The sequence below is a fragment of the Carcharhinus amblyrhynchos genome, chromosome 9, assembly GCF_965287045.1.
Source record: "Carcharhinus amblyrhynchos chromosome 9, sCarAmb.v2.hapA, whole genome shotgun sequence".
NCBI classification, from domain to species: domain Eukaryota; kingdom Metazoa; phylum Chordata; class Chondrichthyes; order Carcharhiniformes; family Carcharhinidae; genus Carcharhinus; species Carcharhinus amblyrhynchos.
The window spans coordinates 55,562,899-55,579,839 of NC_137332.1; the positions used below are offsets into that span (position 1 = coordinate 55,562,899).

At 40.7% G+C, this 16,941-nt stretch overlaps 1 protein-coding gene across 1 annotated transcript in view; it reads right to left on the bottom strand.

The window, feature by feature from the left end:
- Positions 1 to 423: 423 nt before the first annotated feature.
- LOC145347823 (laminin subunit gamma-1-like) overlaps positions 424 to 16,941 on the bottom strand; it is a 67,530-nt gene continuing 51,012 nt past the window's right edge. Inside the window, exons 17-23 of the mRNA XM_080195712.1 lie at positions 15,525 to 15,669; positions 12,068 to 12,217; positions 11,089 to 11,203; positions 10,432 to 10,631; positions 8,964 to 9,122; positions 5,056 to 5,155; positions 424 to 3,654 (exon numbers count right to left, since the gene is read on the bottom strand). Of these exons, the coding sequence (XP_080051838.1) occupies positions 3,401 to 3,654; positions 5,056 to 5,155; positions 8,964 to 9,122; positions 10,432 to 10,631; positions 11,089 to 11,203; positions 12,068 to 12,217; positions 15,525 to 15,669 (1,123 nt within the window). The 3' untranslated portion in view covers positions 424 to 3,400. The remainder of the gene's footprint in view (positions 3,655 to 5,055; positions 5,156 to 8,963; positions 9,123 to 10,431; positions 10,632 to 11,088; positions 11,204 to 12,067; positions 12,218 to 15,524; positions 15,670 to 16,941) is intronic.

Here is a 16,941-nt window from a genome sequence, read left to right on the forward strand (position 1 = left end):
GTGGGATGATAGGTAGTTGTAGGGTATAGGTGCAACAAACTTTATAGCAAGCTGGGTAGCCTTAGATTGATGCAGAATTTAACATTTAGGAAACTAACAACTAAAGGAAGGTGAGAATTGTATCAAAGAGGAAAGTGCAACTCCACTTAACTGCTGCATTCAGTATACATGCACTTCCAACTCCCAGCAATAGGACACTCTGCATAACCCTTCTGATCTCCCCATGGAGTCTCTGGTCTTGTCCCTAAAGTCCTGAATTGCCCAAATCACCCAGCCCCAACCTTTGATCCCACAGACTTCTAATCTTCCAATCCAACACCGAGCATCCAGTCCTACAGGCCTCCAATCGCTCAACCACCCCTGCACCCTGGCCTCTGCTCTCCACTCCCCCCCCCCCACCCCCAACGTCACTAAATCCTGGCCTCTGATCCCTCACTCCCTCCCCAACACTTCTCACTAGAGCCTGTTGCCGAGAGCCTATCTGCCTGTCAGCTAACCAGCCCCTCAGTCAGTCGGGAACAGAGAAAATAAATACAGTAAAACCTGATGGATACTCATTCTTCCAGGTTTCCCGGCCTAAATCCAACTTCCCCACTCCCACCCCAATTCTGAGTAAAAAATCCAGCTCCTAAAACAAGAATGATACAGCACCAAAGGAGGTAATTCCATTCAATATGGCTACACTGGCCCTTTAAAGATCTATAATTTGTTCCTGCTCTTTCCTGTAGCTCTGCGATTTCTTCTATTATGTTTAATAGTAATTGTGTTTCCTTTCCAAACTAAGACACTCATGGAAGAATCTAATGGCAGGTGGGTGCCAAATGATTCAATATTGCTAAGGGAAGCTTAGCCCTCATCACTGGATTGCAACGTAATAAAGACGTCATGAAAGCATCCACAATATTGCTATCATACAATTTATTTCCCCAACCTGCCAACAAAACCTCCTGCTATTTCCTTGTTACTGAACACTTTTAAGTGTCATATTTTCAGTCATTCCATCCTTCCTTAAGGATAGCAGGAAGGATATCGTCAAGACCATCTGACAGATATGGTACAGACAAAAGGTAATGTCAGGTGTTTGATGGTAAGTACATGCTGTATCTTTTAGAACTTGGGACACATAAAAAACAGAACTCTCCTTCAAATTTATTGCAAGAGTTTCTTCTATCTGTGCTTCTGAAGAAAAGATGGCTTTGGATTTTTGGTTTTCAAAACTCCACAATTTTCTTCATGCTGGTCCAGGATTTGTTGTACATAGGTGAAAGATTGATTGCTAGGATTATTCTTCAACTTCATTATCGTTATATCACAACACAGAGACAAACTAGACATCTTTTTGCATCTTGTTATTCCTATGTTCCTAATAAAATTAGTGACCAAACTTTGACATAAGAGTTTTCGATCTATTTTTATCTAACATTGAGCCTCAAAATCTCTGGCAAAAACATGCACCGATTTTTCATAAACACATGATAACTGGTGAAAATAAGTAAAGTACAGGTATCTGTGGTTGATCTTGTACATATTAAAGATCTGATAAATAGAAACAAAATTCCTAACCAGAACTGAATTCCACAAACAAGAGCATAGGTTTGAAACATGTATTACCAGAGACAAGGATCCTGTCATTTTGTGATCTGCCAGAGCTCAGAGAGTTGCTTGAAGATTTAACCAGCTGGGAGTTACATATTCAAAAAGTGCCTAAATCACTTTAAAGAGTGATTATTTTCTACTCAACTTCACAAATATAAAAACCAAGCAAATCCTTTGGACAAGCATTGTCAATTAGAGCAGTCAATCTATATTAAGTTTAAACAGTAACATGAAAATTGAACACTGCAGATACATTGAAGCATTTTCATCTCCTTTTCCTTTCTTGCAATTTCTTCATCCCACTCAGATATTCTCCCTTGACAGAACTGAATTTCATTTGGCAATGGTTCCCCTGGGAACCAGCAGATCTCCAGTAATTCACTTAAGTGGCTATTCTTCACATGTCAGTTTTTAAAAATGCTCTTTACTCCATCCTTAAAGTTACAAAGCCAATGCTCAGAATGGACTGGGCAAATCTAAATCCATTCCTTGCTTGTTCCAAAAACCAAATTCAAAATCCAATTGAGACCAATTCATGACTTCCTCAAGAGAGACAAACGAGGTCCAAGCTTACAAGATGAGGCACAGCACTCCTTCTTCATACAATCCCTACAGTACAGGAGAGGCTGTTTGACCCATCGAGTCTGTACCGATCACAATCTCACCCAGGCCCTATTCCTACAACCCCACGCATTTACCCTGCTAACCCGCTTGACACTAGGGTCGATTTAGCATGGCCAATCAACCTAATCCACATCTTTAGACTTTGTGGGGGGAAAATGGAGCATCAGGAGGAAACGCACACAGACACAGGGATAATGTGCAAACTCCACATAGAAAGTGACCCAAGGCCAGAATTGAACGTGACCCTGGTGTTGTGAGGCAGCAGTGCTAATGCCGCTTGGGCTTGATCCAGTGCTTGATCTGATACTGCACTTGATCTTTGCCAAAATACCAAGTCAGTTTAGACCGTGAAAGTCACCTTTTCTGACATCTATATAAGTGGCAATCAAGAATGGAACCTCGGCTGATTTCTCTTCCCTGCCCTCCACTCCAACTAGTCAATACCTCAGCTCATATCCACTAACAGGAAGCAGTTTTCTCATTTTATTTTGCCCTTGTTAAATTGCTGTTTAGTACCAATTACCCTGACAATTCACACAAAATAACTGCATATATCAGAGCAGCCAATTATATACAAATACTGTAAAGGACACAAAAAGACTTGCATTACATGTGGCATATGTTGCCTTTATGTCACTGCAGAAAGGAACAGATTTCAAATATTAATGACAGTATCAGAACAAATGCAAAGAGATGAAAGTGAAACAATTAATCTAGCTGTGAATTGTCATTTTTAAATAGAATTTTGTGCAGTCCTGTAACAAGTCCTGTAATAGTAAACCTGCAATTCTGCAGCATTTTATAAATTTTAAAAGTAGTTCACAATTATCTGGTCCAGTATTTCAATAACTGACTTCAGTTTTGAAAACAATTTAAGCATTTTGCTTCTTATTGCAACCCAGTTAGGCACAGGTGGGGACGGTGTGAAGTTAGCACCATAATAGACAATGCAATCTATGCAACAAAGAATAAATAATGGAAAGGGCCTGGTGGCATCCAATTTAATCAAATTTGGATTTAAAAGTAATTATTTTTGCAAAGGCCGTTGCTACGTTCACATTTTATCTGTCTCTCTGATGCTAGCTAAATGTTGCATGGAATGTAATTTTTTTATTGCTGTTCTTTCTTAAAAGTAGAAATAGTATTAATGGTACAGTTTCTATGGGAGGATGCAAAGGAATTAAGGTCTTTCATAGGCTGCAGTGTTGAAGCATCCATGAGGTAAAGTGGCTTTGATGTCTTTTAGGTTTTGAATATCTCCAAGGATGTCCTGAATATTTTGGTCATAAGCTGCTATTGCTTCTCTTTGCTGCCTGGCAATTTCTTCCAAATTCCGTTGATTCATTACAAGTTCTTTGGTCAAGAGATCTTTGGAGCGCTGCAGGGAATCCTCTACACGTTGTAAGTTATTAATGTCGAACTCGGCTGGGTTACCTGCAAAAGAGAGAAGATATAAACAATGCTTTCATGATTAAAAAATGCATGAGATAAATATAGATATGGAATGGCGAGATAGGATAGATGTGAGATAGGGACAGCTACAAATATTTCAGTAATAATGATGGAGATTGTAAGATCGAGTTTTCACAGGAAAATCTTGTACAGTCTCTAGAAATCAGATGTTGAAAGATACATTCTGAAACTTTGAATTCCCACTTCATATGCACTGTTACGATCCTTTGCAAAAGATTAGCATTAAAAATTCACCCTTAAACTGATATGTACTTCAATTCCAAACCTGTGTAACTTGTGTTGAATTAGAAACTTCCATATGCAGAGCAGCACAGAAGCAGCACAATTAATACAGTGCTTTAGTGCCAAGTGTGACTGAATGTCCCTAAATTCCCAATCCTGATCACAGCTGAAGCTGGCAAACACTTTCCCACATGGATGTAGAGAAAATCAAGGGATGCTCAACATCAAACCAGGTCATATTCTATATGACCTGGTGACCTGCATAGAATAGCATTGCCAAAGACCTGGAAACAAATCGCCCACTGGTTTGTATGCAGCAAATGCCAGGGACTAAAGAATGATGCCCTTAGGCCGAACAAAAACTCATCACCATGTAATGTATTACATCTATAGTACACAACGTTTTTATGAGTTACTGAATACCATTGGTTAGAGAGGCAAGTGCTGTATCTACTGTCAGCCAGTAAATCATGTTCTCTTCTGTCAGTTGGTAAGTCATGCTGTAAGCTGTATATGTGCAAAGCTCCTTTTCAATTTATCCCATTTTCTACATTAGTAACGTAGTAATTGACATAGAGGTGGCATGGGGAGTGGATGGGGGTTTGAGGGTTTGAGGCGAGAGGAGCTAAAAATAGGCAAACAACTAGGGGGAAGTCCCAGATAACTAAGGCAGAACTTTTAAATGGCCCACTTCAGCATGCAGTGACCCCTTTGGCCATGTCCAATCCTTTTCTGGGGGTGGGTTTGACTCCATCCCACATTCACCCCTCGAGGGCATTTGCTATCAAGCTGGCTCTGCCAAGTCAGGAAAATTTCCAGCTCCAGCTACCCATCGCAATGTTGAAAATATGGTCCTTGGACTCCTAGACTGTACTCTCGTTAGACTGCAACACTGCTCTAGGATTTATAGCAGTGATGCCTTTTTGACAAAGTTTATGATTAATTTAATAAAAGCAAATTACTATGGATACTGGAATCTGAAACCAAAAGAGATACAGATGCTGCCAAGCCTGCTGAGATTTTCCAGCATTTTTCCTCTTGGTTTATGTTTAACTTTTTTGTTTCTAAACACCTAATGCAGAGTGAGATTTCGTTATATTCACAGCCGTCAAGCTCAGTTCTTAACTCCGTTACACTCACCCATAGAAAGCAGTAACTTGGTTATCAAATCCATTGTGTTTTTTATGGAATCCTTTGCACTTGCTATATTCATGTTAGCATCATTTATGTTGTCTGTAATCTGAAACAGTAAATGCATGGGTAAGTTCACTATGTCATGTGACAACAGCTTGCAGAGTGAAACAGCTCCAAACAGGATTTAAATTTCTCAATTTTAGTACTGGACATGATGAGAGTGGTAGCATTGTCCTCAGTAACAATGACGCTGAAGGAAAGAAAAATAAATTTAGTTCCTGCTCTTAACCAATACCAGATATCCTGACTAAAAGAATATCCAGAACAGTCCTTTAGGCAAGAATAGAATTAAGCTTAGCCACCCAGTGTTAAAAATCTTGTCAACATTTACTGCTCAGGGTCATACATGAACACTAAGAGGGAATGTCGTCAATAACTGAATGATCTTCCAGTCATTGAGTATAAACCATTACCCAATGAAAGAAAAAGGTGAGAGAACTAAAGGGTGGTGCCTATGAGAGACAAGGATGGTAATGTATGCTTAGTGGCACAGGGCAAGGCTAAAATGTTTTATGAGTATTGGTGTTTACTAAAGAAGAGTACACTGACAAAACATTAGTAGAAGCAGAGGTAATAGATGTAATGGATAGGATGAAAATGATTGGCAAGAGGTAGTGGAAAGGCTGGCAATGCCGAAATTCGATAAATTGCTTGTTCCAAATACTTACATCCTGGTTGCTAGGGAAGAAGGTGTAGAGATAGTGGAACATCTTCCAAGATTCCCTAGATAGGGATGATGTACCAGAGGACTGTCCTTTGTTCTACAGAGGATGTTAGATCATTCCAAGTAACTACAGGACATTCAGATTAACATGGATGTGGGAACATTTTGGAAACAAAAATCAGGGAAAAAACTCATAGGCATCTGGACAGATTTGACTTAATTAAGGATAGCCAACATGGATTGTAAAAGGCAGATTGTGGTTGACTGATAGAATTTATTGATAAAGTAAGAGGGAAGATTGATGAAGGGAATTCAGTGAATGTTGTCTGTTTGGATTTTAAGAAAGCATTTGAGAAGATATCAAAGTTAGTTGATAATATTGAGGTTCATGGGATAGGAAGGCCAATGTCAACTTGGAGAAGAAATGGGCTTAAGAAATGATTGTTTTTAATACTGGAGAATCATAGGCCATTGTGGTTCCCAAGAATTCAGTGCTGTGACTACTAGAAATTGAAATGCAGAATAAAATTTAAATATTTGAACAAATTTGGGGTGTGGCAAACTATGAAGACAACAACAGGGTATAGACAGATAGGCTGACTGGGCAGACAAGTAGCAGATGAAATTTAATACAGAGAAGTTTGCCATGATGCATTTTGGCAGAAAGGATAAGGAGAGATCAGACATACTCAACAACATCAGTCTAAAGTGTATACAGGGATAGAAAGACACTGTGGTTCACGTGCATCGATTTTTGAAGGTGAAAGAGTAATTAACAGAACATATGGCATTTTGGGATTTAGAAAAAGGGTTATTGAGTATAAAAGCAGAGAAGTCATATAAAGCATTCATAAAGCTTAAGTTAAGCCACAATGACAGTGTTTCATCCAGTTCTGGTCACCACACTTTAGCAAGGACGTGAGGGTCTTTGAGAGCGTGCAGAGTAGATTTACCAGAATGGTTACGGCGATGAAGGATTTCAGTCACAAAGTTAGGTTGGCGAGCTGAGTGTCTTCTCCTTGGAACAAAGGAAAATCTGATAGAAATGTACAAGATCGTGGCAGCTTTAGATATAGTAGACAAACAGAATTTGTTCCTATTAGCTGTCGGTACAAGGATTAAAGGACACAGGTTTAAGGTTTTGGGTGGTGATTTTGGAGATGTAAAGAGCTTTTTTACACAAGTGATAACAACAAAGAACTCCCTACCTACAAGGATGATGGAAGTGAAGACAATCAATGATTTCAAAAGGAATTTGATAGGTACTTGTAGAAAATGAACTTGCAGGGCTACAGCAGAGGAATGGGGTATGTTTCTTTCCTGGGTGATGAACATTGCTGGCAAGATCAGAATTTGTTGGCCATCCCTCGCTGCTTTCAAACTGAGTGGTTTGCTCGGCTATTTCAGAGGGCAGTTAAGAATCAACCACATTACTGTGGGTCTGCAGTCACTTGTAGGCCAGACTGGGTAAGGATGGTGGATTTCTTTCCCAAAAAGAAATTAATGAATGGAGTGGATTTTTATGACAATCCATGGTAGTTTTTTGGTCACCCTTATTGAGACTATCTTTCAATTCCAGATATATTTTTTACTAAGAAAGCTTTGGTGGGATTTGAACCAATGTCCCCAAAGCGTTATCATGAGCCTCTGGATTGTTAGCCCAGGAACATTTCAACTACGCCACCATTGCCTTCTTGAATTGAGCAGGATTACTCTAAGGAGAAACTGGGTCAAATGGTCTCTTTCTGTGATGTACTGATTGTGGACTCTATACTTTGGATGGTAAGATTTCCAACCTTGTCACTGAAAAAAATCTGCGAAGAACTGATCCGCTGCCTGGAACTTGGGATGGAAGTACATTCGGACGTTGTGTGTGAAGGCAGGAAAACAGGCCTGAGGCAGGAAGTAATGAAGGGGATGGAGCCAGATTGCAAAAGTTAGGGAGGGGGTCAATAGGGGATGCAGAGACTTTTGTGGAAATGGAGGGGGCGGGGGGAACCACAATTAGGAAAGCAGGATCATGAGAGAGGCACACACCTTCTTGGCCATGGTGTGAGCAGACCACGTGCCTTCTCCTTCCCCTGTATCTGACCTCCTCTCACCGACCTTAAAATTGCGGCCAGATGGGAAGCAAACCTTCAGAGGCCAAGCCTCGATTAGGACAAGGGTGGATGAATCTCATTATGCATGCTTGGCTGTGAGCCAGATGAATAAAAGGGTTAGCTCAGCAGGGGGTTCTGCACGGGCATGAGAAACCAAAGTTCAGCTCCAGAGGATGGACTCAAATATACTAGAGAACCTCTAACAGGCATGTGACACACTAACAACACAATTATTTCTTTGTACAGTATTTCCTAATTTCTGATTTTGATACATTTTGCTCTGATAAAATATCATTCCAGAATCACTCAATATTCCTCTGAAGGTTTGTTTCCCATCTGGCCACAATTTTAAGGTCGGTGAGAGGAGGTCAGATACAGGGGAAGGAGAAGGCACGTGGTCTGCTCACACCATGGCCAAGAAGGTGTGTGCCTCTCTCATGATCCTGCTTTCCTGATTGTGGTTCCCCCCGCCCCCTCCATTTCCACAAAAGTCTCTGCATCCCCTGTTGACCCCCTCCCTAACTTTTGTAATCTGGCTCCATCCCCTTCATTACTTCCTGCCTCAGGCCTGTTTTCCTGCCTTCACACACAACGTCCGAATGTACTTCCATCCCAAGTTCCAGGCAGCGGATCAGTTCTTCGCAGATTTTTTTCAGTGACAAGGTTGGAAATCTTACCATCCAAAGTATAGAGTCCACAATCAGTACATCACAGAAAGAGACCATTTGACCCAGTTTCTCCTTAGAGTAATCCTGCTCAATTCAAGGAGGCAATGGTGGCGTAGTTGAAAATTGAAGAATATTGACATTTGATCCGTTTCTTGCTTTCAAAAATACCAGACTTCATAAAGCCACCCAATAATCCCCTTCTATTTGTCTAATACTAGAATACAAAGACTTATGGAGTATCGCACTGTCCCTTTCTCAGATTTCTATATTTATCTCTCAGGCAGTAACAAGTCACAGCCCCTCCAAGTGTCATAACCCAGCAATTGGTCAAATCATAACAAGTGGAATTTTAGAGGGCTATTAGGCAGAAGAATAAAACCTTACAGTAAATTGGAGTAAATAAAACCACAAAAATCTCACCGTCTCTGCCACTGCTATATCTTCACCCACGGATCCCTCTTTATTTATTACATCAGTCTGCAGCCTGTCCAGTTCCTCTACCATGTCTTGCACGTCAGTATCCAGCGACCTGGCCAGTGTTAATGTAGCATCTGCATCATCTAAAGACTTGACAGCCTTCTGTTAATAGGATTGAAACAATAACAAACGGTCATGTTGAAGGTTATTGTCAACATAAAAGTTAGAGATGGTGTTGGACAGAACATTATTCAAGCTGCAAGAAGTGACAATATAAAGCATGATAATACATTCGGGAAGATTTTACTGTTGATAAATTATATCAGAGCAGGAGAAATTAAAATTTATGCATTTTGCCTTGGTCACATTGGTTTAGCATGCACAGTCACATGTTGTTTACTCATTTTTCTAAAAAAAAGCTGAAGAAATGTATAGTAAGGAAAGATTTTAAAGATAAATGCTTGACATAAATGGTCAAATATTTTACAGAATATGATGGTCCTTGCACTGCTCTAATCTTGGAAATGTCATTTATGAATTACAACTAGTCAGGGTTGAATAATGCAGATTGCAGGTTGGTTTGATATCCTGGAGTTTTGCCAAATAACTTTAGGGTGCAAGTGAGATCTTTCAAAGAGTTTTCTTTATTTCCTTAAGAAAAAATCTCTTTCCTGAAGGAATGATTTATGTCAGGATATAATTGCACAAGCCAAGATGACAAGTGTTGGCAGTCAAATTGACTGTGAATGATATTAGCACTGCTTCTGATGCTGCCCCTCACCCTATGTCTGCGCAAACAATCTTTCCATCAGGGTAAACTGTCTTCTGTCAGTATTGCGTGAGTTTGTGAATGCTGTCTATCAAAAGGAGCAAAAAGAGGCTCAGGCACAGTGTTCAGATCCTTACAATTCTGAGTGACAAAAATGGCTTCAGACTCGCTGGAAATCTTTTGCCAGTAATTTTGAATCCATGAAGTAAAGTTATTGACCTACTCCCCATAGAAAATAGTTGACTTCCATCTACTCTATCAAAACCTCTTCTTATCTTGAAAGCCTCAATTCAGTCACCTCTTCTCTGCTCCACGGAGAACAGTCCTAATCTTTTCAACATCTCCTCATGACTGTAGTGCTTGTTCAAAGAAAATAGTTTTTAAAATATGTACAAGTGGCAACAAGGAGGCCCATATAGATTTTTTTCTCCTTATACAGGACATTGGTCCAGTTTTTATTTATTTTCTTCACTGTGCTGAACCTGAAAAATTACAGCAGCAGCAGTGGCAATGATTACATGAGTGGAATATTTATTGTCCCTTTTAAGTTAGGATTTTTCAATGCAAGGCGACAACAGCAAAATTAATCAATAAGGAGCCATCCAGTAATGGTCTAAAGAGTTGCAAAGCAAATTAATTGCTCATTAACATTTGATTTCACACTGTTTAATAGCGTTGAAAATTAATTGTAAATAATAGTACCTTCAGAACTTCATTGGCAATAACATCTGCTTCCCTGGATTTCCTTTTGGCATCACTGGCAGTCGTTTCTGCATTTCCCAATTCATCCTCAGCCTGATTAGTCTTTGTCTTCGCACCATCAATGGTCCTGATGATACCAGGGATTTTTTTCAAAGCATTTTCAGCAGCCGTTTTATTGCTGATCACTCTGGTGTTAAAATCTGCAATATTGAAACAAAGAGTAGACAATGAGGTTAGGATAGTTCATATCATCACATTTCTTAGATCTAATTTGGTATTTTATTCAAAAGACACAGCAATATCACAAACAATGATATCTGTTGGGATTAAATATTCAATGTTTCCTCTGCTTATTTTGGCTCCTATTATTAAATTACTTCTTGGTGTTTAGCAAGGTAAAAGACATTAGCTATGGAAAATGAAACATCAGTGCCCTGGTCTCTGTGAAGCCAGCCTTGCCCAATACAATGCAGATCTGCTTATGATATTTTGGGACAACCAGGAAATAAGTTTACAAGAAAAATACAAGGGAAAATCTCATGAACAAATGGTTAAATGAAATCAGCTGCTCAGGTCTCCTCATGTTGGATGAAACTGTTTTCATATAATTGCAATGCTTGTTATTTTATCCTAACAGTATGGTGGTTAATTACATACCTCTTAGATTAGTTAAGATACGATCAACTTGTTCCAATGTGTATGACCCCTTTCCAACAGCATCTTCTGCCAGGTATTTGGCAGCATTTGCTCTGGCATATAACATGTCAGCAGTCTGCAAAGAGATGAAGCTTGTCAAAATGCTACAAGAAATCCAGGAAATTCTCTGCACATCTGAGGACCGACTATGTGAACTTGCATTACTGGTACAAAACATCCCCTGACAGAAGTGTATTTAGGGATTTGACTTTGAGATCGGTATGGCCTAAGGTCCATCATTAACACCTCCTACCTCCTGGGCAGTGGATCCACTCTCCACCTACCTGTTCCCAAGGACAAAGCCTTGTGCATGAGCACAAATTCCTGGTATGGACCCTCTAGTGTCCATCTTTCAGTTCTGTAATCTACAGGCTAATGCAGAATTGGGACAGTATCGCCACTGCAAAACAATTAATTCTTGTTCAGATACACTTGAGTAAAACTACAGCTGATATCAAAAATTGTTGATGATTTGGGTTTGTGAAGGCACGTAGGTTATCGAATAGAGCAAGAAGTCTCATAACATCAGGCTAAAGTCCAACAGGCTTATTTGAGATCACAAGTTGCTACTTCATCAGGTGAGCGCTGCTCCAAAGCTTGTGATTCCAAATAAACCTGTTGAACTTTAACCTGGTGTTGTGAGGCTTCTTACTGTGCCCACCCCAGTCCAATGCCGGATCTCCACATCATCAAATAGAATGCTAACTCTGCAATTTTACGTCATGAATATGCAGGTTTTTGTTTATAGACACACAGGCATACTGTCTTTATTCATAGTGGGGTTGCCAGCTGTAGAGCAAGGCATGGGTTATGTCACTATTGAATCACATGCAACAAAGTGCAATCTTGATTTTTTTTCAAGTGACACATTGAGCAACAAAATTACATGTCAATCTTCCAGAACTCTCTTTTCCTATCACAGGTAAGGTGAAGGTCTTACCCTTTGATCTATTTCTCCATTCTCCAAAATCTTTCTGATGTTCCTCTGGAAATCTTTAACATCATTCTTCAATCTTTCGTATAATTTCAGCTTTTCATTCAGCTCAAATCCGATTGTATTCTTTTGGAGCTGGAGTTGATCTGCCTCATTCTGAGGGGCAAAAACAAGGATACACTTTGCATTTCGACTTTGTGCAACAAATATCCAGAACATTTAATACATATTGTACAGACAAAGCAAGACAAGATAGTGAGGATGAAAGAATTTCCATGAAAGGGTGACACTGGGGGCAATTCTCCCAGAAATATTCTAAGTGTTGAATTTGCATAAAATCTAGAAAAAACCCTGCTGGTCTTTTCCGCGGGAGTTTCAAAATGAATCTCCCAAATTCTATGCATCACAGAGTGCCCTAGTGTGATTCATGTAAAAAATCAGGGGGTAGAGCCTATTCCCACTGGGGAGGCTGGCAGTAAAGCACATGTGCCAATCTGTCAGCACCAAGATTGGGGCATGTGCAGTACCCCCCGCACTGCTGGCCTCCCTTTTGCTTGTCAGCTCAATCACTGGCCAGCCCCGCAACCCCTGCATTGCTACTTCACCAACCCCCCCCCAACCCCGCCCACCCATGACCCCATCGCTGCCCCCGCCTTCCCAAGGCATGTCTGGGCCAGCCTTCACCAACCCCCCTCCCCGGCCCTCCTCGATTTCAACCCTCCCCCTCCCCCCACCCCAGCAGCCCCGGTCTCCCAAACCTGCCCCCACCATCAGCCCTGATCGCTGACCTCCCTCCCTCTGTCACGGCCAAGTGCAGAGTGGCAGCAGAACTCCCACCTCCACTGAGCCCCCAAGGAAGCCTAATGGGGTGGGGCCTAATAGTCCCATTGGGCCCCACCCCATTAGGCCCCGCTCAACACTGCCAATGCCCAGTGTGCAGTGCCAAAGTGCCCCCTGGGCATCGGCACTTTGCTCCTTGGGGATGGTCTTGATGACACCCCCTTCCCCCCAGCAGGGTTAGGCTGCCAGCTCCCTGCAAGTGGGGAACTACTGTAAACCCCACTGGAGAGGGAGAGGCTAGCGGGCCCAGATATTTCACTCCCAGGCCCACTAATTAGATGTAAAATATATTAAAATTGCCAGGTGAATGATTTTTTTTTAGCTCTGTGCCGATTTCTGGCACGCAGCTGACAGCAGTGGAAATCCAGCACCCAGTGACTCAGGGAGGCCATGGTACCCAGCAGGGAAGCCCACTAAACAGCTTCCACTTGATTGTCCTGGTGCCTGCACTGCTAAAACAGTGCAGCGGGCTGGGAGAATGGCTCATATCTTTACAATTAACACTGCTACTTTGAAAAATGACTCAGTGCTCATTCTTGCAGTTCCTTGTGCTGAAAAGGGGCAAAATAAAAGATTAAATAGGATCACAACTCCAAATAGATCAATTCAATGAACTCATTTTAAAATCTTTTTTAAAAAAAACCTAACACCTTTCATGAAGGAATGAACTCCTGCAAACACATTTAGCTTTTTGTTATGCAGTGACTGTCTCACCTGTCTAAAACTAGACAGTATTAAAGTGGGTTAGCAGGGCCTGATACCATCCATGCCTGGCAACTATCATCTAACTGGATTCATCATACAGTTACCAGTAGTTAAAAGCTGATTCTTTTTTTAAAAATAAGTTCACAATCATTGTCAATGAATGGATATGAAATTATAATAAAAAGAGAAATTGTGAGTGCTTTCTTTAATTTGCCTTCTTGTGACTTCTGCACAGTTTCCAAAGTTATTTGGTGCCAGGATACTTGGAGATGGAAGGAACATAGGAATTAGGAGCACAAGTAGGCAATTCAGCCCTTCGAGCCTGTTCTAAATGATCATGGCTCCATCTCATCCTAATTCCACTTCCCTGCCTTTTCCCCCATAGTCCTTCATCCTGCTTTTGATCATGTATTTATCTATCTCTTTCTTGAATCCATTGATTGATTCTGCATTCACTGCAGAATCTCTGGGGCAGTGAGTTCCATAGATTCACAACCATCACAACCCTTACTCTACAATTATCACCTCTTGCCCTAAACTGTTCTAGAATGGGAAACATTTGGTTAACATTTACTTTATCAATCCCATTGAGTATTTTATATAGCTCAATCAGATCCCCTCTCAGTCTTCTGTACTCCAGCGAGTACAGGCCCAAGCTACTCAACTGTTCCTCAAATGACAGAGTCCCTTTAAACCTGGAATCAATCTAGTGAGCCTCCTCTGAACAATCTCCAATGCCGCCACATCCTTCCTCAAAGAAGGTGACCAAAACTGAACACAATACTCCAAGTGTGGTCTCACCAATGCCTTATACAATTGTAACCACACTTCTCTACTTTTATATTCTAGACCCTTTGCAATAAATGCCAAGATTCCATTTGCCTCCCTTATAACAGATCTATACCTGCACACCCACTTTCTGAGACTCATGTACAAGGACACCCACATGCCTCTGTACAGATGCCTTTTGAATCTGTTTCCCCTTTAAATAGTAATTTGCCCTTTTATTTCCTGCCAAAGTGGATAACCTTACATTTATCCACATTAAACTTCATCTGCCAGATTCTGGCCCATTCCCCTAACCTGTCAATATCTATTTTTAAACATTTTATCTCCTCATCACAGCTCCTTTTCCCACGTATTTTCATGTCATCAGCAAATTTCGCTATATTGTAGTCTGTCCTGCTTGTAGATCATTGGTACAGATTGTAAGTAGTTGTGGTCCAAGAACTGAACTAATTACAGATCACCAACTGGAGAAGGACCTATTTATCCCAACCCTCTGCTTTCCATCAGTCAGACAACCATCAATCTAGCCACTATTCTACTCCTAACCCTAGGGGATCTAACCTTCTGGATCAGTCTCTTGTGTGGCACCTTATTAAATGCCTTCTGGAAGTCCACATGGACCACATCCACAGGATCCCCGTTATCTACCTTGGTGATTAAATTCTCAAAGAACTCTAGCAGGTTTGTCAAACAAGACTTGCCCTTCACAAAACCATGTTGACACAGATAAATTGAGCTTTGCTTTCAGTCACCTCTTCCTTAATGATTGACTCCAGCAACTTTCCAATCACAGAATCAATAGTCTATAGTTACCCATTTTTTGTCTCTTTTCTTCCTTGAATAAGGCGCCACATTTGCATGTTCCAGTTCACTGGTACCTTTCCAGAATCCAGGGAATTTTGGAATATCATAACTAATGCATCCACTATCTCTGCTGTCACCTCCTTTGACACCCTATAGTGTGGGCCATCAAGTCCTGGGGACTTATCTACTTTTAAACCCTTCAGTTTACTGAGTACCTTCTCCCTGGCTATAATCATTTCAAGATTCCACAGGTTGACACAGCTCCATGAACTAATGGAATGAACCGCTCCCACATCCAACAGACAGACTCTCAGATATTACTTACCTCAAGGACGGTTATATCAATCACTGGCAAGTTGTTCAGCTCATCAAAAATCCTCTCAGCCTTCTCACTAGCTTTCTCTGCTTTTGTGGTTATTCTGTTTGCTTGTTCATCTAGGTCCTCTGTTATATCTCTGATTTGCTTAGACCTAACAAAATGAAATCTCTTAGAGTCACGCAAATAAAATGACACATACAGTCCAGCATCCATTATCTGGATTTCGATTCTATACCAGAATTTTCACAGAGCAATTCTTTATCCAAGACATTGCCTCATTAAATAGCCCATTAATTTACCTTGTTCTTTAAGTTCTAACTTTTTGTGATGATCCAACAACAAATATTCCCCTCGTTATTTGCATTATGCTCAGGCTGACCAATTCTTGTGAAACAAAATAAGGGAAGCTTAATGGAGGGGTGACTGTGAGCGAGGGGCACTGAATGGAGAAAGGGTTGGTAGGCATGAGAATGGGGGGAGGGAGGTCTCGAGAGCATAACAGCAAGGGTTAAAATCACTTAAAACAAACAACTAGTCTTACTGAGTCATAACATTATTATCTCTCTCTCTGTTGGCTGGTTCACTCATTTTTAGTCTTGCTTGAATTATTCAAGTTTACCCCGAGACTCCCATGATCTGTCTCCACTGGCTGCCCTGGAAAGATGGGCAAAAGGTGTCCCTTAAAGGCCATGGAACAGTCAAGATAAGGGATAATCCCTTAAAACATGAATCAATTGATTACTCTGACTACACTTCTCTTTATTCCCATACTCAAGGCATTACTGTGACTGGCTTGACTTTGTACAAATTTTTCAACTCCGTTTGGGGTTCCTGCCACTGTCAGATAATAGAACTTTCATTGTACTGTTTACAGTTCTTTTGCTGATAAAGAAACAATTGTAGCTACTCTTCCCTTAACAAAGCTTCATAATTAGTACATTTTCTATATGGCCCCTAGTGGATTTGTAAGAGGGCATGGGTTATATTACAGAACCATCAGTGCATGCTCATTAGTGATCAACATCATTCAACTCATTATAGTTCAGAGTTCTACAAGATGCTGTCTGTCTTGGCTCTATGAATTCTGACTGCAACCATTACCAAATCAAAAGTGGATTTTTCTTGCAATTGCAAAATCAATTTTGAATATTAATAGTTTCAGCTGAGCTTGGAAATTTTTTAGACTGAATTTTCACAGAGTCAGAATGGTTCAGGACCCCTTTAAAAATGGGGGGCTGATCCCAATTCTGAAATTCCTATCCCAATTTCCAGGATGTCTTTCAAGGATGCAGCTGGTTTGGGTTGTGAGCCTGCACCCTTCCCTTCCAACGTGATGGCTCCATTATGGGAATAGGCATCCTGGTCTTCTATAATTTTCGTGGAGTCAGTCACAGTCTCATTATGTATTCTTGGCTGAAAGTCA